We start from the raw sequence: 22587 nt of genomic DNA, 5'->3' as shown, positions 1-22587 counted from the left end.
GGGAAAGGAGACGAGCCGCAGAACGAGAGGAGAGCATTGAAGTAAAGTACTACTAGCAGGTGCCACTGTACACGCGCCTCACACGCCCACTGGACCGGCGTTCCACCCACCTCCCCAATTCGACTTTTGTTCTCCCTTGAATCGATTCCCTACCGCTGACCATGACATAGGGCAGTGCGGTACCAATATACCACCAATGGAGGCACAGTCTTGCTCGATCGATGTGTGAGGGACTTCGCCAGCAGCAGCATACCGCCGACTGACTTGGTGAGTGATTCCTGAAGCCCTTTCGTCTTAACATCTTTCCTTGCTGAGACTCACTGTTCTCGTTCAATTTTGGTAGCACCGTATATCTCTTCGCCTAACCGACAGCGCATATTCGCAGTCATGTCATTGATTTGATGCCCTTGAAGATAGTCGAGGACCGTCCGCTGTTCCCCTCGTGCAGTCTAAGCCTTTCGGCGTTCTTAACCCGCCCCGGGAAGTATCCTCGTATTCTGCTCAAGCGTCGTAGAAAGCTTTGAGCTGGCTTCTGAACAATGTTGACTGTCTTTATCCCAAACCTCTTCGTTGAGACCATGCGAGAGGCGCACCTTCTTCGTAAGACCTCGAGGACTACGATATCACTTCTATTCTGCTTGCGTTGACCAGCGTCGTCGTCAGGGAACTAGGCCCAAGCTCAGGGGTCGGTCAAAGCACGTGATTTGGTGCCGCGCGGACGTTGTCTTTGTGGCAAGTCTTCTCGCTTTTGTTCTCCTAGTATGGTATTCATCTCGGGTAACCAACAGCGCTTTGGACGAACGACTCGGACGCCGTCACGTGGGGTGGGTATAAAACGGAACCACGAAAGGATCTTTCTCCTCTGAACTGTCGTTGTTCCACTCGAATCGTGGAACGGGAGTACCGCTGTATACCCGACTGCTGATTGGTCTTTCGACCTTCGTTCTAGTGTACATCTAGAGCCTTTCCTCTCTCGACGCAACCCTTTCGCTCACCCTCACATTATACCCACCGATGGAAGCCACCGAGCCGCTTCCCTCAATCCTGCACCCATCCAACCCTCCGTCTCTATCCCATCCGCGCCGCCGACGCACCTCACTCAGCGGCAAGCTTCTCAACTTGTTCACCACCAAACCCAAGTCGCCTCCCCAACCACCTCCTCGCCCGATCATCTCCCTTCCGCAACCACTCCCCAGTCGGATTCCCGTCCCACCAAAGCGCGCCTTCCGGGAACACTCGAACGACGAGAACGCGCCGCTATCTCCATCATCTCGCCCTCGGGTGCGTCTGCGGCTCCACTCGGACACCAGCGTCGCCTCAGTGAACAACATCCAACGCTCGCCTTCTCCTGAGCGGAAGATCCACACACCGCCCAAGGGAGACCGAGCTCGTCCGCTCAAGAGCGCGTTGAAGAAGTCAGCGTCGGAGAATACCCCTGCCCCTTTCTCGCCCACGCACCCTACGCGGACTCCACCGTACTCGGTGCACCCACCCTACGAGCAGGAGTCGAGCGCGTCCTTTCCACCTGCAACTCCGTCCAAGCCTCCGAACTTCAAGGTCACGAAGCGCATCCCCGGCGGTACTTGGATGCCTTTCTCACTGTCTCGTAACCACGCCACTCGCGCGGCCAGTGAGGCAGGCAGCCCCCGCTCGACACCGAACAGCCCTCCGCGAAAGACAGTGACATTCGCCCTGGAGCAGCCGGAGTGCTCGTCTGCTCGGGGTGGCGTCCCCCACAACTCTTCGGTCCACGACGTGTCGGGTGTATCGAGCCACTGGGACGAGATCGCAGCGGAGCTCGACACGCCGGCTACCTCTGTCGACGTCTCATCTCATCTTAAGCGCAAGGCCGAGGACTACCCCGACCCCAATGGAGGCGCACCTACCTTCCGACCTGGCTCACCCACCCTCACGCGTTCGCGGAAGCCCGTCTTCACCCCCCAACCATCTCCCACCGGCACTACTTCTCGGGGTCGCTCGCGTTCCAGCGGACAGCAGCCTCACCAGGGGAGCGACGTCAACCACGAGCCAGTGGACATCGACTCGGACATGTTGATGGCGCAACATGTCCCCCCAGTGCCAACGCTATCCGCGTTCAACCTGCCTCCGCGCACGTTCGTCGGTAACGCCGTTGACGAATGGATTGAAGAATACGCGAGGGAGAAGCTTCGCTCTCCGCCGCCCAACACGAGGGCGATGGCAAAGCGCAGGGATGGTCCGGCGGGCGTGATCAGGCGGATCACCGCTGACATTGTCCCCAACGAGCGCCACTCGACCGTATGGGATGCGAACGAGAGGTGAGTTCTCAGTCTGTTCAGGGCATTGATTTGTGCGTGGGCGACTGAGCCTCATATCACAGGGACACTTTTGCATGGGGAGGTACGATCGTTGTATGGGACGCCAACCCCGCATCCTACTTCTACCCCCGACACTGCATCAAGGGTTTCCAGATTGAATTCTCTGCCGTCGCCGAGCCGCGCTCCGGTCTCGACAACTCGGACACTGCGGCTGATGACGGTCTGCCCAAGTACGATTGGCGTACGTCGTATACCGGCCACAAGGTCGATCGTCGGCACGTCCTACAGCAACTCGACGCTGCACGCGGCATTGCAGTAGAGCCCGCCTTCGTGTTCGTCAAGCCGGACAACCCGGATGGGCCGCATGCGTGGCTTGTGCACTTCTGGGTGCCCGTCCCGCTGTCGCTCTTCACGCGCTCGGTACATAGGACGTTCGTGTGCCGTGCGAAAGTGTCTGTGGGTGGTTATGGGACTGCCGAGACCGATATTCCCGCTGGCTGCGTCGCGGTGGGGATAGAGAGTCTGCAGTCTAACGAGTGCATTGCCGGGTTGACTTCACAGGGTAAGGGCGGAAGAGGGAAACAAGGCTGAGGTTGGCGTTTGGGTTCCTGGAGCAGGGGTTCTAGGGCTTCTTAGCCTCATTCCCTTCCACTCTTTAATTCGCATTGCGTCAAATCGTATCATACTCCGTTCTTTGTCGTCTTGGATCGTTCCGCAGGCGGATACGGTCGCTCGTTAGTGTTACTCGCACCCTCATCAACATCTACCGCTCGTTTGTGGCTTCATGCGCCCTAGTAGGGAATATGTATCTGTAGGGAATCTGCCAGTATCCTGTACAAGTACCGTAGCCGCCCATGGGAATATCATTGCAGAACTGCCGAGTTCTCGCATGCTTTCTGTTGATTATCGTTTCATACGGTAGTATAGCACAGCTGAAAGGCCTAAACAGGTAGTAAACAGTTTTGGGAGGGGGACCTCGATTCGGTGAACGTCAACAGGATCTCAGGTGGCGCGCTGAGGTCAAGCATTCGCAGTGCTTTCAGTCATCAATTGCGAAGATCGTGTGCAGAGACATCGAGAGGAAAGTGATGAACAATTATGTAACCGTGATTGACAACATAAACCCTAGGTACAAATACCGACAAGTGGGAGGAAAGATATGTAGAATAAAGTCGAGGGCAACAATATTGCGAGTGCACAGCAGAGCGATAGCAGGAATAAAACATAGGTCCATAATGGAGTCGTTATTGATGCATGTGGGATGACTATACGATATGGTATACAAGAGATAGAGACCGAAAGGTCCTCCTATACGCCGCTTTTTGGGAGTGAAATGGTGGGTGTGATGGCAGGAGAGATGGGCGAGGCGCGCGCCTGGGCGGTGCGACGTTTCACTTGAGCTTCAAGCTTGCCACGCTGTTTGCGAACATCGTCGTCCTTGAACTTCATAGAGAACGCAAGCTCAATAAAAGCGTCGGGACTAGGTGGGAGTGTGGTAGACGGGGGACGAGACAGGATCTCCAAGAGCGCTTCAGGCGACGTAGACTGCAAGAAGAGGCGCCGAGTGCACGAGAACAGGGCCAAGCCAGCTCGGAACAAGAACGTTACTCCTGAGACGCAGCAGATCATATGAGAATCTACTTCATGGGAACGAGACATAAGCGTACCTTCAAACAAGAATACGTCCCATAGACGGACGAGGTAGTCTGAAGGCAGAGCATCCGCAAATACGGTTGTAAACCTGGCATATATTAGCATAACAACGCAAGCAGAGGAGAGAACGGAACCTACCATGCGCGACATACGATAACAGGAGAGATCGCCATATCGCCGAAGACCTTCTTCGCAGATGCTGCGTCATTGGATTCGAGAGCTTTGGCAAATAATGACGCGTCGACTTCCAGTTGGATGTTACTACTAGAGAAATATGGACGCAAGTGACTGTCCATGAGCGAGATGAATGTCCAGAACGCGTCCTCTTCTGGAGACTGAAGAAGTAATTGCGCAGCAACCAGAGCGAGACCTGTGTTGTTGTTATGTCAGCTTTCTTCAAACTGATACACCTCCATGATGCGCATACCTCTCGAATACTGGATGTCCGGAACCATGGACAAGTACGCCTGAAGCAGCTTCGCCAGAGACCCATCCTGCAACTGCGGATGTGCGATGAATGACAACTGAATGTCGCGCTCGATCTGCGGGTAAACCGCGACCTTCTCCCGCTGCGCTAGCCGCTGATAGAGTCCCTCCATCCTCTTGCCCTTGCTATCTGTCAATGTCGCCCAAACCTGGTAACGCACCGACGCAGGAACACCATCGAGCACCATCTTCCGAATCTTCTTGCTCTTCCTCGCCTGTGACGAAGAGATTGACGACATCGCAGAGATCCAGCGCAGTTCGCGCTGCCGATGCGCTTCGATTTGCGAAGCTTCATCCTTCGGTGACCTTATATCGCTAGATGATACGCTTGCCGGGTGCGGATAACTGTGGCCAGATATGTCGGACAGCGCTGGGCTGTCCGTGCGGAGGAAACCCGGACGCACAGGACTGGGAAGCGATTCGAAACTGCCTCCGAACGGTGAAAGCGGGAGTGTGGGCTTGACGAGCTCAAAATCAGTATCTTGCACCTGCACCGTATCCTGCTCCGTAGTATATTCGCTAGTGCTGACGCTGTGGGTAGGGCTCCTGATCGATTGATGAGATGATTGGTTGGTCGTCACAAGACGTAGAGGGGCCATCTGCGGCTTGCCGTCACTACGCTTGTTCACGCGGAGTCCCATCACACTACCATCCTCCGTTGGCGACGAGACCAACGGGGACGAGATGTCTGACCGGACTGTGTCGACCGACGGCCGCGGCTCTGATTGGCCTTGAGACGCAGTCCTGGCGCGAGACAGAGATGACATTCTACCGGAGAATGACGACTGTCCAGAAGTACTAGTAGTAGGCAACATTGCTGAGCGACTGTGACGGAGAACCCTTGGTGACCCCGGCGGGGGGAAGTTGACCGCAGACCGTGGGGAAGAAGGGGGACTCGAGCTCAGTGCGAGCGTCTCTGGTAGTGTGGCCAAAGGTGATTGCATCTGTGACATAGATGATCCCAGCTCAACGCCATTCACGTTGAGAGTCGGCGACGCAGAGTTTGTCGAGACTTGCTCGTCTACAGATATTGTCCGCGAGACTTGTTGCTGTACTGGAGCGATAACGTCCGCTGGAGGAGACGATGCTGGAAGTGGATTCGTAGACGCACGCAGGGGAGGAGAACGTACAGGCGGAGCGACGACGGCAGGCGGGCCCGCGACGACTGTGTTGTTCTGCGAAAGCGACAAAGGCGAGGGTGCGTGAACGCCGCGTACTACTGTCGGCGAGTGTGACACAGTCGCGCGCTGGGGCGCAGGTACATTCGTGACGGTCGCCGTTGTAGCCATGGCAGACTTCGACCGCTTCGTCGTGATCTGCAAAGGCCGGATGGGCGAAAGCGGCGGGGATAGCGGGACTTGCGATGCTCCAGCGATGGAGTCGTCGCGGCTGCACGTACGATAAGTTCTATATAACGGTCAAAACATAACAAATGAACAGGACAACGCACCTTCCATCTCTGAGCGCCTCCGCCTTGATGGTCAGGTCGCCACCTGTCAACCCAGAGAATGACCGCGACCTCGGTCTTGATGTGTGCACTGTAGGGGTGAAGTTCGCTCGTTGGATGGGTTGTCCGATCGTTGGCCCCAGTCCTAACCCTGTTCCTGATGCAAGCCCAGGCATGGGGCCCGCTGCGTTTAACGTTTGTTGGATTTGTGCGGGCGGTGGTATGGGCGGAGATGTCATAGTCCGCCGACCAGTAGGATCCGCGCTTCTCCGTCCTGCAAGGTCGATCGCGAGCTGAGACGGAGGCGACCCCGCGATCGATCCGGGCGAAGATCCAGCAGCGCTTAGCATCTGTTCAATGTGCGTTGGGGGCGGGATCGGAGGCGACGTTGCGCTGCGCCGTCCTGTAGGATCCACACTCCTCCTCCCTGCGAGGTCGATGGCAAATTGCGACGCTGGCGAAGCCGTCCGGCTGGCTGTCCACGGCATTGGCGGACGCATGGCACGATTCGCAGGAACATTGTTCTGCGGCTCGTGGCTGAATGTAATTGGGACCGGACCTACGGACGACGCTAAGTCAAACTCAAACCGCGCGTACACAGTCGGTGGTGCAGGCCGCCCTTCCCGTCTGGCAGCAGCCACCATACCCAAAACGTGATGAATGGAGCCAGGAGGCAGACCCAGGTGTTGGTTATGTGACGATAGCTGCTGTGCGGGCTGCGGTCGGCCGTACATAGGGCCTGCGGTCGATGGAGCGGGCTTCGGAGCACCCGGGTGAGGCATGAAGAGACTCTGTCGCATCAGTGGGTGAGGCTCCGGGCGGTTGGGATCACGAATGCGAGCTTGAGGGTGTCCTTGAGGGGGAGGCGAAGAGGCGGGGAGGGGAGCTTGAGACATCGAAGGGCCAGGAGTGGGACCATCAGCGATCGCGCTGGGACTGTAGGGCGGAGGCGGTGGCCCGTCGGTGTCGTCCGCGTTCGAGATCGCCAACATGCGTTTCTCCTTGGTCGCAGAGGACTCAGGAACTCGAGACACAGTTGCAGAAATCGCTGGCGTAGGAGGCGGAGACTGCCTGGCCGCAGGATGGTCGTGAACAATTTCCGCCGCCTGCGACTTCGCTGTCATGGGCATGACCTCGTCATGATGCTCCTCTTCCTCTTCTCCAGATCGTCGTCGATGGCTACCGGGGGAACCAGACTCCTCATTGTCAGGCGCATTTCCCTTGCCCTTAATTGGCTTCCTAATGTTCATCGCAGCCGCCGTGGTAGAGGGATACAGGGGAGAGTTCAAGGTAGGGGACCCAAACGTCCCGGACGTCGCCGACGGAACGGTCGGCGAAGCCTGCGGGGAACCAAATGTCGCATGGAGTAAAGGGGACGGCTCGGGCTCCTTCCTGAACGTCAACGGCGCCGGCCGATTCTTCTCCATTCTGCGCATCTCCCTCTCCTTCGCCTCGGGCGAAGTGCCTGCGCCTTCGACGTGGGCAGGGATAGTCGACTCCGCCAAGCGGGATGGAAGCTTCCCCTTCGATTCCTTTCGCTCGCGCGCACTGCTCATCGACCCGGCGCTTGTGCGCTTGTTCGGCAATGGAGGCGCATCGGATCCCGACCCAATTGTGTGCATGGAGCCTTTCGACAACCGGGACATTTTCGATGCCATCGAGAGCCGCGAGTACCGGTACTGGTCATAGATGTCGTCCGCGCCTTCCCAATCCTCACCTCCATCAGATCCGTAGTCAGAATCCGAATGCAGCGACGTGGGCGAAAGGGACGGTATGGGTGGTTGTACGGGCTCTGGCGGGAGCTGGCTGGCACTAACGGGGGGAGACTCAGAGTACTGGGACACTGATTGTTCAGAAATCTCCGAGCGGCTGGTGAGCGGCGGCTCCAGAGTATTTGATATCTGCAGCGTCGCGCTGGCAGGACTCTCCGAGTAATGAGACTCGGAGCGAGCTGAGCGTATGGAGCGCGCAGAGCTCGGGACCTCGTCCAGGGTAGACTCTGGTGACTGGACTCGACGAATGGACGGGGTGTCACTATTATCGTCGGAGTCGGAGTCGTCGCCTCCGCCTACGAAGTCCTGCAAAAGAGATAGGCCGATGTTGCCCATGCCATTGTCAGACATCGCAACCGAGATGCGTGGATTCGATTCATCGTCGGAGTAGATGCTCGATTCACGGTCGACGGGAGGAAAGCGCGACGTCGTAGGGTCAGGCGAATACGGATGCTCGATAGGACTGTCGGTGCTGAGCTGCTTCGCGAGCTGGTCAAGCCGTATTGGTGGCACCAGGGAGGCTGTATGGGACTGCTCCTGATCAGCGTCTGACACAATGTTGGCCTCGTCGTGATTATAGTCGGCTGGAGTGTGGGGCATTGACGAGAGGGACGTGGTTTGGGACTCGTGGCTCATAGAACGCTCCGGGTGCGGTGAAGGCTGTTCGTCCGCAAACATTTCTGGTTGTGGCGAGGGCGAATGAGAGAACGCAGCGACAGATATACTACTCGAGGACGAGATGCTGGGCGCGATAGCCGGCGAAGCGGTCTCTGGCTCGCGAGTGATGGATATCGTTGGCGACGGTACTTCCCGACTAGAGGTCACCATGGGGGAAGGAGCATCGCGAGCAGAGACCACGACAGGGGAGGACACGTCGCGGGTGGAAAGAGTGAACGCGCTCTGAGATGAGGACGGGCGCGAGATGGGAGATGCGGCAGACTGCCTCTTTGTGAGAACAGGTTTCTTGAGGCGGCCGTGAAAGCGGACAGCTTCTCCACGGAAGTTGCCCACGACGCCTTCGCAATAGCCCTTGAAAAGCGTCAGCAACGCAATGCACAATGAAACGCGAGCGCAACAGAGCTGCTCTTCTTCGAGATCAGTTTACTTTGCGAGACCCACTTCGCCTGTAACAAAGACGATGGCGTAGTGCAAGAGGGGCCTGGGGCGAAGTGAACTGATCGCGAAGAGATGAGCGCGCCGTAACGGCATGCTTACAAGGTATAGATCGACCTGGCCTGGTATTTGCATGAGGACCGTGATTTCGTCGTCCTATGATGGAGTCCCGACAGTGAGCATCGGGGCTCAGCGAGGCGTAGTAGTCCGCGGACGTACCTTCATAAACATGAGGTCCTCTGCACGCTCCGCTACACAGTCTTGTATCGCAGTGCACTTCCCTATGCCGCCCTTCGCCGCGAACCGAGTCCACCTTCCCAACTGACTGGCATCCATCTCCGACATGTTATGGGTATAGCTGGGGCAGGTCGAGGAGCCAATCTATTACAGAGCCGTAAAGAGCGAATCGAGGGATGAAATAAGAGTCCTTGAAGAGAGCGGAGACAGAGAAAGACAACAGAAACGACGGGGAGTCGACCAGGACGAGGTCGTTGTGGAGGACGGAAACGAAGGCAGGACGGTCTGGCTCTGCCAACAGATCAATATAGGGTTAGGGTCAATACTAATCGCCTCACCTTTGCTCGCGGGCCGCAGCGACGCTCAGGGAAGAACAACTCTAACACCGTTCAGTGATCCCTGTTCGTAAGACAACTACGTGTTCGTTGAGCTATGCCTGTATCGTCTTAGCATCAGCCTACAGAGACTATCTTTTCGCTGCTTGACAATTCGAGAACTTAGTACATATTCACTCTGCTGGCAGCCTTAACAACATACACAACTTGACACCACCCCGAACATGCGGCAATGAAATACCTTATCTTCACCGAAAATATCTGTAATGTTACGATCGTACAGCTTGAGCTAGCCATGTTTCCAGCCATGACACGATGTCGCGCAACCTGTGCACGCCCACGGCTTCAAGCTTCAAGCTTGAGCTTGAGCTCCCATCGTAGTTTCCAGCATCGCCAGTTTGGAACAACTATAGACATATCAAAGGTGTGTTTTGATCTCAAGGGAAACGCGCAATTAGAAACTGAGGATGCCACGCCGACAGGCACTCGCCACTCAAGTCCCAATACTTCTCCGTTCCCTTGACCTTCCACCTTTGCCCTATCTCAGGCAACATCCATCCCTCAGAACCGGGCGAGATAACCTCAAAGCCTCCTAGATGGTTCACTTGAGCCAGAGATCCCAGCTCCCCTGCAGAGCGATTCATTGGTGGAGTTGACGTATTGAAGCCGCAATGCGAGTTTCTGATCGTAAGGTGCTTCCATGACTGAAATTGGTTTGATCGATAAAAAATGGAGCGGTAGCCGAAGTCTGATCGTGCAATGAGCATGCTGACGATGCCCGTCAGCCACTCTGCCTCTATGGAAATGGAGCCAGGTTTGAACTGGATTTAGAAGAATAATGTGGATAAACGGGGACACAGCACCGGTTCAGACCTCGATGGTGACAGCTCACTGAGCAAGCTGTTGAGTGTCGTATCCGGTGCCTCCTCCAAAGGCCCGTGATCGTCTCCGAGGTCATCCTGAGAGGCGAGCGTGGCCCGAGCTTGCAGAAAGTGATGTCCTCGAAGCACGAAGACTGAAGGCCACGCAGCCAGAAGTCGGCAGTCTTCGGGAGGTGCCTTGCATGCAACCAGAGTCCTGAATCTTCACTCTCCGCGATAATATGCCCTGTCTCGGAACCGTCTGAACTGTCCCTCAAGAATGCATGTAATCTTGTGGGGGGATGGCAGAATGGAGGTCTAGAGAACGCATCCCGCCAATCACGGGAGACAGTCACCATGCCGTGCATCCGTAGGACCGTCTCAGGAAGGAGACATAGGTGCGACAAAAGAGAGAGGGACAAAGATTCGCTTGAGGAAACGATCGCCAGAGATTGCAAGTGACGGAGCTCGATGGAACCTGATGGATAGGCTAACTGGACGTCGGATAGGATATGTGTGAGGTGCAGGACCTCAATTTGGGGAGCTTGTGACAAGAGCGACAGCAGTCGTGCGAAGAGTGCTGGCTTATTGTACCCTAGGTAGAGGTGTGTTAAGAAAGGAAAGGAGTTTGACGGAAACCATTTCGGGACAGGGGCCAAAGCTAGCGCCGACAACGAACAAACATCCTCGTCAAGGATGTTCAGTCCCTTGGACCTGTCGCGAACCATACGAAAGCGTTGTTTCGAGCCTGGAACAGTGATCGTAAGGCACCTCAGGGTGGGCGCGTGGAAGGAGAGGTAACGCCGTGGCACCTCTTTCAGCATTGCTTCGTCCACCGAGATCGAGCCGTAAGAGACGCGCAGCAAGTCGAGAGAGCCTTGGGGAGTAGGCTTCCCCTGCCGAAGGTTTCTTAGCGTCGCAGAACACAGAGAGTGCTGCACTCTGAGAGCGATTCACGAATAGTCCGACGAGGTCCTCGTTGTAGATTTCGACGTGCGTCCAAAGAAATGGATATCCAATAGCGACCTTGCGCCACCGTGCGCATACATGGGTGATGTCCAGTAGTAGGCGTATCGCAGTCTTCCTGTCCGCAGCATCTATCGTACGGATCAGGCCCTTCTCCAGTTCATATTGGACGAGGACTTCTTGGAATATAGGGATGAGGATCTCATCAGGGATTTTGTTGATACAGACACGATTAACCCGGAGGATGGACATGTTTGTGAAGAGGTCTTCAACGCCCTCCATAGCAGCAGTGAGCTACGGTGCGATCGGTGAATACCTGACCGTTTAGTAGAAAAACGGGCGGGATGACTTTGATCGACAGCGATATCAGTCGACCTTGGACCTCCCGCTGAAGGAAGATGTACGAACCTGGTCAAAGCGTCGGGCAAATTAGCTAACCTATCCGTACAGAGCGATTGCCAGTACTACGGGGCACGCACCTCATTGACGTGCACTCTGATCGAAACGCGATGACGAGATTGGATAGCAAGTGCTCAAAGTCGTAATCAGGAGAGGCAAGTCCCATCATCGGATGAGTAGCGGGAATATTGGGCCCTTGGGTTTGAGGTTGGACACGAGAGAGCACGATTATCAGGTCAGGGCCGTCAGGCTGCAGTGCAGCTTAATGCTAGTACCGTGGCTTAAGCCCTAACCTCATACGCAGGTGCCATTCGCGTGAAGCCTGATTTGGGCATAGCGGTCATCCACTCCTCGATCCAGGGTACAGCATCCGAATTATATATCATATGGCCGACATTCGAGTCTTCATAGATGCTCATTCTTGTCCAATCACCTCTTCGATACTGTCCTCCGCAGATAACCACCGCTTCTCGCCTTTTTCCCACAGCTGGACGGCAGCTACATTCTCTTATACTATCCGCCACGGTGACCAGAAGTAAGACCATGTCGTCCCAGTGGGAGACATCATCTTCAAGTCCACTGACAGCAGACACCACGTCTCGGGACCGTCAGAGAACCTGGCCGGCACCACAACGCCAGCTCGCAGCAGCCAGAGCATTCATCATGGAATGGTGCGTAAAGCCATTTGCCGCATTCGCTTACCCCTCCTGACACTTCTTTCCGAGTCAGCGCCGCAGCCCGTGCCCCGACCCTACTTCTCCCTGACAAGGACGCAGATGGGCTCTGTTCAGGGCTCCTTGTGCACGCTACTCTCCTACACCTAGGCCTCCCCGCCTCTCTCATTTCAGTTCACTTTCCCGCCAAAGGCTCAAACATACACGCATCTCCCGAACGCGAGCAAATAACCCGCCACGGCGCCAGCTACGTCATTGTCACCGACCAGGGCAGCCGCGGAGGTCAGTCGATAGCAGACGACCCCAAGACGAAGACGCTGGTGATAGACCACCATTGGAGCACAGAATTCCCAGAAGGCGCCGTAGCGTGTTCGGCAGCACAATGTCCGCCTGTCGCCACTTCAAGTACGCTCGCGTATGAGGTCTGCCTGCAGCTCGTTCACGGAGGCGGAGATGGGACCAGGAATGCTGCGGGGGTTCTGAGGGAAAGAATGGCGTGGTTATGCGCGATGGGGACGATGGGTGACTTGGGGACCGGGTTTAATTGGGAATCGCCTTTCCCAGATATGCGAGACTGCTTGAAGACATGGACGAAGAAAGCCTTCGGGGAGGCAATTGGACTGGTCAATGCACGTAAGATCGCATCCGCACCCCCGAGTTCCTCTCATGAATGCAGCTGAATGCTTGTTCATAGCGCGTCGATCCGCCGAGTATGATGTCGAGACTGCGTGGCGCGTGCTGTTGATCAGCACCTCGCCCAAGGATGTAGTCAGCCTCACCTCGAACGAGGACGTCAAGCGATTGTACGAAGCGCGCACCTCCGTCAAGACAGAGACAGAACGGAATGCCCGCAAGGCCCCAATCTTCTCCGGCGATGGTCGCGTTGCACTCATACGCATCTCCAGCCCCGCGCAGGTCCATCCGGTGCGTCACAACCCAGCATCTTCATAGCAAATATCTGAGCCGATATATATCGCAGCTCATTGCGACGCGCTGGTCGTCATCGCTTAAGGGCCCGCGCCTCGAGGTTGTGATGTGTGCGAATGACGGGTACAGCCCAGGCATGACCAACTTCGCATGTCGGATTCCAAGAAGTCGAAGGGTCGCAAACGGCGAAGGGGAGGTCAACATCATCGCGATCTTGAAAGAGTACGCGTCGCGTGTGCCAGGTTTGAGGGAGACGATGGGGGACAACTTCGCTCGAGGGCATAAGGAAGTGAGTAGTCAGGACGGGAACGCGAGCTAGAGGACTCATCTGAAGTTGATCCGCAGGCAAGCGGTGGAATCGTGAGGACAGCGGATTTCGAGAGACTGTGGGAGGTCATGGCCAATTCGGAGCGTGACGATAGAGGGACACCTGCGAAGAAACGACGGACGGGAACGCATTACCAGGGTCAGGGTCAGAGGAACACGCTCGAGGGCTGGTTGAAGAAGACATGATTCTTGCTCTCGTCAGCTTGACCTTCATTCAATCCTAGCTCATCATCGCAAGCTTGTAAGCATTGGAATTCGATATGATAGCCCCAGGAAGGGAGTTCAGGACGCGACAAACTTGACGAATAACCTGCGATTGAAACCACTCTTGGCGGCAACTAGAAAGGCTGCGCACGAGGGATATGGTCCCACCGCCTTAGTCACCAACCTCACCTGAGCTTCTCATCAAGTTTACCGCGCCCAGTCGCAGATCGAGCCATCATCGCACATAACCGCACAGAGGGAATCATTCAGCGATTTTTGCCTGAGAGCAATGAGCAATGATGGTATTGCTGTCTAGAGGAACTTGAGGGTCCATCGTTCATAGGAATGCCTGTGCCTGCAACATCCATATTCGCGCGTACTCTCCTTGTTGCTCAATCAGCTGGTCATGCGTACCAGCCTCGATGATGACCGACTCATTCATGAACCTATCCAACACTCGATCAGCGTCAGTTGATGGGGAACGGAGCCGAGGTACGTACAAGATAAGGTCTGCATGTCGGGTCAGGTTCCCGAACCGGTGCGACGAAAACACCATCGTCTTATTTCCCCGTAATTCCCGCAGACGACCAAACAGATCTGTGGTGACATCGACCACATCGATCAGCACTTTCTGTTCTGGCGGAAGGCAAGGAACGCACCATGCTCTGCAGCGGGATCCAAAGATGCACTCGGCTCATCAAACAGCAACAACCCCACCTTCGCGTCCTCGCTCACCACGCTTCGCATGAACGTCCGTGATACTGCCAGCCTCTGCATCTGGCCCCCGCTCAGTCCGGGCCCGCTCGCGCGGCTCCCCATGCCCCCCGCCCCTCGCACCACAGAAAAGTCAATCTGCTTCCCAAATAGCGTCCTTGTCCCCTCCGGCATGCCTGAGAAATAGTCCCGTACGGGCTTGTCGAGGTACGTGTCATACCCTTCCGAGAGCTTCGCAATGAACTCGGACGCGCCACCGAGCCGCGCTGCCATATGGACGTGCGCCTCGTTATGGAAATTCTCCGGGTCGCCCAGAGCGATGTTGTCGCGGATCGACAGGGGAAAGTGGGTGTAGTCCTGGAAGAGGACAGAGACGGCGGCGCGGAGGTCAGCGAGGCGGAGCGTGCGGATGTCGTGGCCGTCGAGGAAGATCTGGCCGTCGAAAGGGTCGTAGAGGCGCACTGCAAGCTTGAGGATTGTGCTCTTGCCGGAGCCGTTTGCGCCGACAATGACACAGAGCTGGCCGGGAAGGAGCTTGAAGGAGACATTTTGTAGGGCGTATTGGTCTGAGCCGGGATATTTGAACGATACATTTCTGAAAACGGGCGAGAGGGTAAGCATGCCTGTCACAGCAAGAGTTTCAAGCAGGCAGACTTACTTGAACTCCAGCGAGACTCCGTGTCGAAGCTTTTGGGCGTCTTCAGGAAAGGGAACTTTGCCGTCCTCTACGCGGTTCGGGATGTTGGCAACTTCGTAAAGTTTCCGAATCGTCGACAACTGCTCGGTGATTGAGCTCGTCTGATCGAAGAAGCGCCACACTGTGAACGAGAAGTGCGACGTTGTCTGCTGGAGCAAGTTCAAGGATGCCAAGGAGACGGGCATGGATGCCGGATACTGGACGGCGCGCAGGGTGAATACGATCTGTGGTAGCTCACGCAGGGGATCCTGTAGGAACCCAAAGAGGCTGAAACGCCGTTTGCTCCGCGACTCGCGACGGAGCTCATGGAAGTCGACTGCGTTATCCGGGCCGACGCGTTCAGAAACTTCCTTAAACTCTGAGCCAGAAGTCAGGACCATATACGGCGAAATAGTGCACTGAATATCATGCCACACCTCTCGTCATGAACTCGGCAAGGTTGCCAGCAATGAACTCCTTCCGGTGCTCCATGTTGTTCACGACAAACTTCATTCCCACCATCTGGATATAATCCTTGTCCTTCGTCGTCGCAGCCCATACTATGGGGGATCAGCCTCTCACTTCACCTCACGAGAAAAGAACAAGGGCAACTCACCCTGCTCTGTGGCGAACACGTTCCACCTCGTCACCCAGTCCCCCATGCTCGTCGCAAAGCTCAGCATAGCCAGCAACCACCCATCCCTTTGTCCGCCCAGCACTTGTGCTAAGACCCCTACTTGACTTACGACCTGCAGCAACGTCGACACGATCCCCGTGCCCATCACGAGCGTATCGTATGCGATGCTCCCCGACGTAGACGACGCCTCTTCGAGCTGTCTCTGTACAAGTGGGTCTTCGAAAGTGGGGAGATCGAGCCGCGCCCGCGCGTGGAATAGGTGAATGGAGTATCGTGCTCGCAAGCGACGCGCGAGCGGGCCGCGGAGCGAGGGGAGGGCATGGTTGAGGAGGCGGCGCGCGATGGAGCATGCGACGCGTCCTACGCAGATATGAAAGAGCAGAGAGGCGTCGACGGTGCGGGTATCGATGGCTGTTTGCAGCTGCGAAGAGCGGTCGTGTTAGTTTAGTGTTCACCACATTAGAGGAATCCTAGAAGATGAAAAGTCCGTCGGCTGTTGCGCGCTGTGCGCGAATTTCTTGCGCACTGATCCGCGTGAGTAGCCTTACTACGCGCGACTAGGTATGCAGCTCAGGCGGAGAGACAAGGTCAATAGGGCTGCGCAATGTGTTTACGCGTAGGTTTGCAATCGCGCGCGGGTGAGATTTACGGGACAGCCGCTAGAGGCAACTAACCAACTCAGAGGCGCAGAGATAAACCGAGTTTGCGATGACACGAAGGGGTTGTATGACATACACGAGATACGTACTATATTGATCAATTGGCCAGAATACCTGACCAAAAACCGATGCTCAGCACACGGTTACCCTTCGCCGCGGCCTCGCCTGCGACGGGCACAACGGTGGTACATACCAGAGTGACGCAGCGGGCAACAGGGCTTGACCGACTTCGGCCAGCGTGTAGGCGGTAAGCAACCACCAACAGCTCCGTATGGAGAGTATGTCATGGATCATTCGGAGCAAGTATGGCAAGCACTCGTACGCCGCGAAAGCCTTCTCGGCGTAGGACGAGCCCGGGACATGGGCGAGGGCGGGATTGATTTGTTCATAGAGGTCCCAGACGCCAATGCGGGTGTGCTTGACTCGGGTCGTGTCGTTGGGGTCAAATGTGCCTGGGCGGGTTGACCGCGGGCGGCGAGAGCCTCTGCCCATGGTGTAGTAGTATCCAAGCAGTCGTTGCAGCGGTACAGCACAGAGATCAAGCGGAGGGTTCAGAAGCAGTTCCAGCCCTGCACTCGACAAGAAAACAAACCAAGAAGGCAAACCAAGGTCGTGGCAGTCGCAGTCGTGTGCGCCGTGGCCGTGGTCGTGGCACACCGCCGCCCGCGCTGCGAAGAGCCACAGTGTCGCTGACGCCCATATATGTGCTGCACTTCCCGATCGGGAACTATGTACTGACGCGTCCCGCAAACGCGTCCTCGGCGTCTCATCCGCCTTGCACTCCTCCTTCATCCCACATTATTCCGATGGTAAGCACATACAAAATGACAAGAGGAGGACATGCACTCACATCTCCGATAGGACTCCCTCCGCATCGTTCCCGGTCGCGAGACCAAGCCCGCAACCGTCCAGGACACCAGCAACAGCTTCGGCCTCCACGATGCCCTCAAGTATGGCCCCCGCAGTCTCGCAGCGGAGGTCACCAAGATGAGCACAGTCCGCGACCGTCTAGAGAATGTGTGCTTTTCCATGCGTTCTTTTGTTGCATGTGTACTGACTCATCCCATCCAGTGGGAGGCGACGCAAGACAACATGAAGCTCCAGATGCAGCGACAGCTCTTCGGCCTGCATATGCCCATGCGCATCCTCATGGAGCGCAAGATCGTCAGCCAGGTGTGTCCTCCTCCCCTTCGATCTGTGCTGCGCCTGCAGAGCCTTAATTCGTGCGTGCGTGCCACAGAACCCGCACATGCCTATCCTCCCCCAGTCCAACCTCCACCTCGACATCCTCATGGGCCGTGACGAGGTCCTCGATTGCGCAGACTTCATGGGCTCAGGTATGTCCTTGATCCGCCCTCCATTGTTCCCACTGCTGATATGGGCGTACAGCGGCCGAGATGGTACAACCTATGGACATCCACGCCGACATGGAGAAGAAGCTTCGCATGTAACTCAGTCGTCCCAATCGCCGCATGTAATGTCATGACTCTCTCGCTGCCTGTAGACCTATCACTTGCACGCGTTCCTCATGTACGTATGAGGCTTCCGCCGCAGCTGTATTCTATCGCAATCATTTCCAGTGATTCCCGCCCCTCGTGCGCCCTTATCGCGCCTCGACTCACGTCAGGACGTCGGTCCCGCCGCCACATGACGGTGGGCGGTGTCCAATCTCTGACTCGACTTGTGTCACCCGACCCCGCGCTCTTTGACCATATAAGGTAACGCCCGACGTCTTGGCGGTCGACACGCTGTGATCGGGCGCGCTTACCATGCCACCCGCCCAAGACCGGGCGTCTAGCGCGCCCTTGATTAACAGCGCGCGCGTGCTTCGGCGGCCCCGCGTTCCTCGCGTTTCGCGTCTTGCACCTCAACCACATCCACCCACGCGCAATCCCCACCACTCTTCGGACTCTTGCACAACGCGCACCTCACTCCAGACGACGCATCAAGACACCCACCACTTCAACATGCCCCCACGCAAGAAAGCCACCGCCGTCACCACCGACGCGGTCACCGACGGGGCGACCGCGCCCGCCCCAACGCGTTCAAGCGGCCGCACACGCGCTCCTTCTGCCAAGGCTCAAGCCGTCGCTGCCGCCAGCGCTGCCGTCGCGAACGGTACGACCGGCATCAATGGTGGTGCTCCTAAACGGGGGAAGCGCGCCAGGGAGGAGACGGATGGCGAGACTGAGGTGGAGACAGACGCTAGCCAGAAGCCAGCTGCGAAGAAGGCCAAGGCGGGCACGAAGAAGGGGGCGAAGGGAAAGAAGAAGGATGAGAAGCTGGACGCGATTGACGAGGAGGGCGACGACGAGGCAGCGGTGGAGGAGGAAGAGGAGGAAAAGCCTGCTGCGAAGAATGCGCGCGCGGCCAAGGCCAAGGCAGCTTCTAAGGCTAAAGTGACCAAGGGGAAAGGCAAGAAGGCACCAGGCGCGGACGACGACGACGTTGACATGGACGATGCCGCGGACGCTGCTGATGCAGAGGATGAAGAGGAGGACGCAAAGAAGCCGGTGAGCAAGAAGCCCGCGTCCAAGGCTGCGAAGCCGGCCAGCCAAAAGGCAGACCTACCTCAGAAGATGGTATGTAACCCCGTCTCGCGAGCAACAGTCGGCGCTGTATCGTCTCTGTGCACTCTCAGACTATGCCTTAGTCTTCTTTCGGATTGCCAACCCGTACATTCGCCATGCTCACTTCTGCGCTCACAGGTGACAGTGATGAAGCGAGGTGCAGCTCCTCCTGTCGACGCACGCTCAGGCTGGGCCTTGACTCACGAAGTGCTCATCACCCCCGAGGGCATATGGGATGCGACGCTCAATCAGACTGACGTCGGGAACAACGCGAACAAGTACGCCTTCTCTTGCTGTCCTCGTGGGCGCGTCGAATCACCGAACGTCTAACGTCGTGCGACGTTGTACAGGTTCTACGTCCTCCAGCTCCTGCACCCTGTCGGGAACAACAACCAAGTCACCCTCTTCACGTGCTGGGGGCGCGTTGGGGAGAATGGCAGCTCCCAGAAGAAGGTCAGTCGACCGCAGACCTGCATAATTGTCAGGCAGGTGTACTGATTCTGGGCTTCCGTAGGGCCCGTGGTCGCCGGCTCAGGCTGTCATCGAGTTCAAGAGACAGTTCAAGGCCAAGGCTGGCGTGGACTGGGAACAGCGTGTCGGGATGGTCCAGAAGAAGGGTGAATCGCCTTGCTGTGTGGTGGAAGTGTGATGATCATTCGCTCACGACCTGACTTGCAGGCAAGTACCAGTGGATCGAGAAGTCATATGGGGACGACGAGGAAGAAGAGGAAACCAAGGCCGCTGGACCTTCGAATAACAAGGACGAGAAGATCCCAGAATCAACGCTAGGCCCTGAGCTACAGCAACTCATCAAGCTCATCTTCAACCAGTCGTAAGCGACAATCTTGCCTTATGAGTCGACACACGCTCTCATCGCTCGCTATCCAGACTATTCGCTGCGACTCTGTCCTCCATGAACTACGACGCGAACAAGCTCCCGCTCGGTAGGTCGCACAAGATGGGCGTTGTTTGCACACCCGCTAAAATGTACCCGCAGGCAAACTGGCCAAGTCTACTATCCTCAATGGTTTCTCGGCCCTCAAGACCCTCTCGGAAGTCATCAACAGCCCTGCGGGTGACCTCGCTGCCCAGCACGGCGGGTTCCGCAAGGCAGTCGAGGACCTCACCAGTCGCTACTATTCGTGAGTTGTCCTATCTCCCCTTCCCTAGTCCTAGCGCTGACCCCAGACGGCAGCGTGATCCCACACGTCTTCGGGCGTGACCGTCCTACCGTAATCGACAACGTCGAGCTCCTCAAACGCGAGCTTGAGCTTGTCGACGCCCTCGGGGATATGGAGATTGCCACACAACTCATCTCCTCCTCCATCCCCAAAGACACCACCACGGGGCAGCCGGTCAACCCGCTCGACGCGAACTTCCGCTCGCTCGCGCTCTCCCGAATGGACCCTGTCCCACGGTCGAGCAAGGAGTTCAAGGGTCTGCAGGCGTACACGCGCGACACGCACGGGGCGACGCACAGGCATTATGGTGTAGAGGTTCTGAACGCGTTCAGGGTGGAGAGGGAGGGCGAGACAAGGGCGTGGGAGGAGAAGGGGTTCGGGAGCCTGGCAGACGGGGAGCGGATGTTGCTGTGGCACGGGTCGAGGACGACGAACTTTGCGGGAATCTTGAAGCAAGGGCTGAGGATTGCCCCGCCGGAAGGTAAGACGTTCGCTGAGCCTCTTGGGCATAGCTCATATTTTGGTTGATAGCGCCGGTTACGGGATACATGTTTGGCAAGGGCGTGTACTTCGCAGACGTGAGTCGTGCCTGGTCTCATAGAGCTTCTTCCGAAAAATGACGCTCTATCGTGTATGCAGATGATGTCCAAGGTACTTTGCGTGCGTTTTTCTCTATGCAAATGCTGATGGCATCTATGCACGTTAGTCTGCCAATTACTGTCATGCATAGTAAGTCCTATCTCTTCATGGTACCATCGCCTGCCATTCATGTACACCATGCAGCTTGAGCGACAATATTGGCATTCTTCTCCTCTGCGAAGTTGCCGCAAAACCCTTCTACGAGCAGCACAACGCCAACTACAATGCTGATCAAGACTGCAAGGCTGCCGGCGCTAGGTGCGCTTTTCTCCCGTCTCTGTTTGCCCGCACAATTCATCGGCTCATCTAACTTGGGAGCTGCAGGTGCACCAAAGGCCTGGGGCGTACACAGCCGGCAGAGTGGCAGGACGCTGGGGACGCACTGGAGAATTCCGAGTTGAAGGGGTGCCACATGCCGAAGGGCCCCGGGAAGGACGTGTTGGACCCGAAAATTTACCTGCAATATAATGAGGTACGCTCTTTCTACTTCAGGGACGACTGAGGGAGCTGACAAGGTTTTGTATGGCGCAGTATATTGTCTACGACTCTTCGCAGATCCGCTTGAGGTATTTGTTAATGGTCAAGATGCAGTAGGTCTAGTGGGGTGAGCGCCGTGATCTGAGTGAAGACTACGAGATCATACGTCTGCCCATACTGTGTACGCACCTGCTTCGTTTTTCTCTCAATAGTATAGTAGGTATAGATGTTCAGCTCAATCTAGAGTTGAAGCCGGTGGTGGCGAGAGTCCAAACATTGTTCGCCAGGGTCGGTAGCTTTGAACTATGTCCACTATAATGGGTTCCGATCACCGCTCATGGAGGGACGTGCATATCCAGGTCGATCTGTACACTAGCTCATCTCACATCGTCCGAAGCTGATTTCAGTACCACATGTCTGACACCAGTCTGTACCCCCGGCCAGACTATACATATCTACTGCATTATCTTCTCCACCGCCGCCCGCCTGTGCCCTGTGCTGAATGTCTTCCGCACCATACTGTAGGAGAATGAAGTGATTACAATCCTGATGAGCAGTCAGGATATTGCCGCCCCAAGTTTGTATGAGGGGGAAAATAGGCAAATGTGTGAGACACTGATACTGGGACAATGTGTCTAGCTCTATGACGACTAAAGCAATGGTCTCCAAACCTAACAGAGGTTGTGGGCTAGGTCGTGGGGCACCCGGGACACCAGCTTGTTCCAGGTGAAACGGCCTGGTTGTGGTGCTACGGACCTTGTTCCACCAAAAACCTGGCACCAAGGGGCTTGGTGCCAGTTTTCTGGGGATAGGAGTCGCGTCAGGAACCCGTCTATGAGTGGCGGTATAAGGTCCCCACCATCAACGCTCTCGGCGAGAGTGTGTTCGAGGACAAGTGGACTCGAACCCGCCTGGATACGGCGGTTGATGTGCGGATCGCTGGATGGCAGGATTCTCCGACGGTCATGTCGGAGTTCCAGAACCTCGTCTCCGACCTCGTCTTCCTCGGCTTCCGCGCTATCGCGATCGTCGAGGCCAAGGACCTAGCCTTGCAGAAGAAGATCGAGAAGAAGAAGGAGATCGAGAAGTCGGCTGACGCCGAGATGATCGACGCGACCAAGCCTGGTCCGTCGACTCAGTCCCTCGTGGATAAGGCCGTGAGTGGCCGCGTCAAGTCGCTCGAGGCGCAGATCAAGAAGGCGAGTAGTCCGGTTCGTTCCGCTCTTACTCCCCGTCTTAAATCTCTTGTTTCAGTTGTCCGTCACGGCGGCAAAGAAAGCCTCGAAACCCAAACCCGACGCCAAGAAGGGGAAACCCGTACCTCGGCCAAGTCCAAC

The 22587-nt window shown here is 56.5% G+C and overlaps 7 protein-coding genes across 7 annotated transcripts; 4 read left to right on the top strand and 3 right to left on the bottom strand.

The window, feature by feature from the left end:
• Positions 1-1014: 1014 nt before the first annotated feature.
• Positions 1015-3122, top strand: DICSQDRAFT_183965 (uncharacterized protein; the record flags this gene model as incomplete). The annotated part of the gene is made up of 2 exons (XM_007371062.1): positions 1015-2297; positions 2360-3122. The coding sequence occupies 2 exons, from the start codon at positions 1015-1017 to the stop codon at positions 2886-2888; spliced, it is 1812 nt and encodes a 603-aa protein (XP_007371124.1). The 3' UTR covers positions 2889-3122.
• A 483-nt stretch (positions 3123-3605) lies between these two features.
• Positions 3606-5035, bottom strand: DICSQDRAFT_72116 (RabGAP/TBC; the record flags this gene model as incomplete). The annotated part of the gene is made up of 4 exons (XM_007371061.1): positions 3606-3907; positions 3965-4038; positions 4089-4320; positions 4378-5035. 4 exons carry the CDS (start codon positions 5033-5035, stop codon positions 3606-3608), a joined length of 1266 nt encoding a protein of 421 aa, XP_007371123.1.
• Positions 5036-8582: 3547 nt separating this feature from the next.
• Positions 8583-9104, bottom strand: DICSQDRAFT_25801 (uncharacterized protein; the record flags this gene model as incomplete). Its single annotated transcript, XM_007371060.1, has 3 exons — positions 8583-8684; positions 8871-8924; positions 8988-9104. Coding segments are annotated over 3 exons (273 nt in total), but the record flags the coding sequence as incomplete, so codon positions are not given.
• A 3004-nt stretch (positions 9105-12108) lies between these two features.
• Positions 12109-13679, top strand: DICSQDRAFT_72156 (DHH phosphoesterase; the record flags this gene model as incomplete). The annotated part of the gene is made up of 5 exons (XM_007371059.1): positions 12109-12236; positions 12295-12872; positions 12934-13163; positions 13219-13455; positions 13512-13679. The coding sequence occupies 5 exons, from the start codon at positions 12109-12111 to the stop codon at positions 13677-13679; spliced, it is 1341 nt and encodes a 446-aa protein (XP_007371121.1).
• Positions 13680-13975: 296 nt separating this feature from the next.
• On the bottom strand, positions 13976-17036 carry DICSQDRAFT_93950 (P-loop containing nucleoside triphosphate hydrolase protein). Its single transcript, XM_007371058.1, has 8 exons — positions 16577-17036; positions 16473-16497; positions 15704-16145; positions 15525-15647; positions 15070-15466; positions 14357-15006; positions 14198-14294; positions 13976-14143 (listed from the first exon to the last, which is right to left on the bottom strand). Exons 1-8 carry the CDS (start codon positions 16873-16875, stop codon positions 14035-14037), a joined length of 2142 nt encoding a protein of 713 aa, XP_007371120.1. The 5' UTR covers positions 16876-17036; the 3' UTR covers positions 13976-14034.
• A 123-nt stretch (positions 17037-17159) lies between these two features.
• Positions 17160-17973, top strand: DICSQDRAFT_113392 (proteasome maturation factor UMP1). Its single transcript, XM_007371057.1, has 5 exons — positions 17160-17192; positions 17245-17400; positions 17455-17556; positions 17624-17720; positions 17773-17973. The coding sequence occupies exons 1-5, from the start codon at positions 17190-17192 to the stop codon at positions 17832-17834; spliced, it is 420 nt and encodes a 139-aa protein (XP_007371119.1). The 5' UTR covers positions 17160-17189; the 3' UTR covers positions 17835-17973.
• Positions 17974-18255: 282 nt separating this feature from the next.
• Positions 18256-21620, top strand: DICSQDRAFT_141445 (PARP-domain-containing protein). The gene is made up of 14 exons (XM_007371056.1): positions 18256-18965; positions 19092-19231; positions 19304-19406; positions 19468-19570; positions 19632-19785; positions 19842-19897; positions 19951-20095; positions 20149-20615; positions 20666-20712; positions 20774-20785; positions 20841-20863; positions 20918-21031; positions 21098-21245; positions 21305-21620. The coding sequence occupies exons 1-14, from the start codon at positions 18351-18353 to the stop codon at positions 21365-21367; spliced, it is 2190 nt and encodes a 729-aa protein (XP_007371118.1). The 5' UTR covers positions 18256-18350; the 3' UTR covers positions 21368-21620.
• The last annotated feature ends 967 nt before the right edge of the window (positions 21621-22587 follow it).

The sequence above is a fragment of the Dichomitus squalens genome (genome assembly GCF_000275845.1).
Source record: "Dichomitus squalens LYAD-421 SS1 unplaced genomic scaffold DICSQscaffold_87, whole genome shotgun sequence".
Lineage (NCBI taxonomy): Eukaryota > Fungi > Basidiomycota > Agaricomycetes > Polyporales > Polyporaceae > Dichomitus > Dichomitus squalens.
This window is presented reverse-complemented; position numbering and strand designations above follow the sequence as displayed.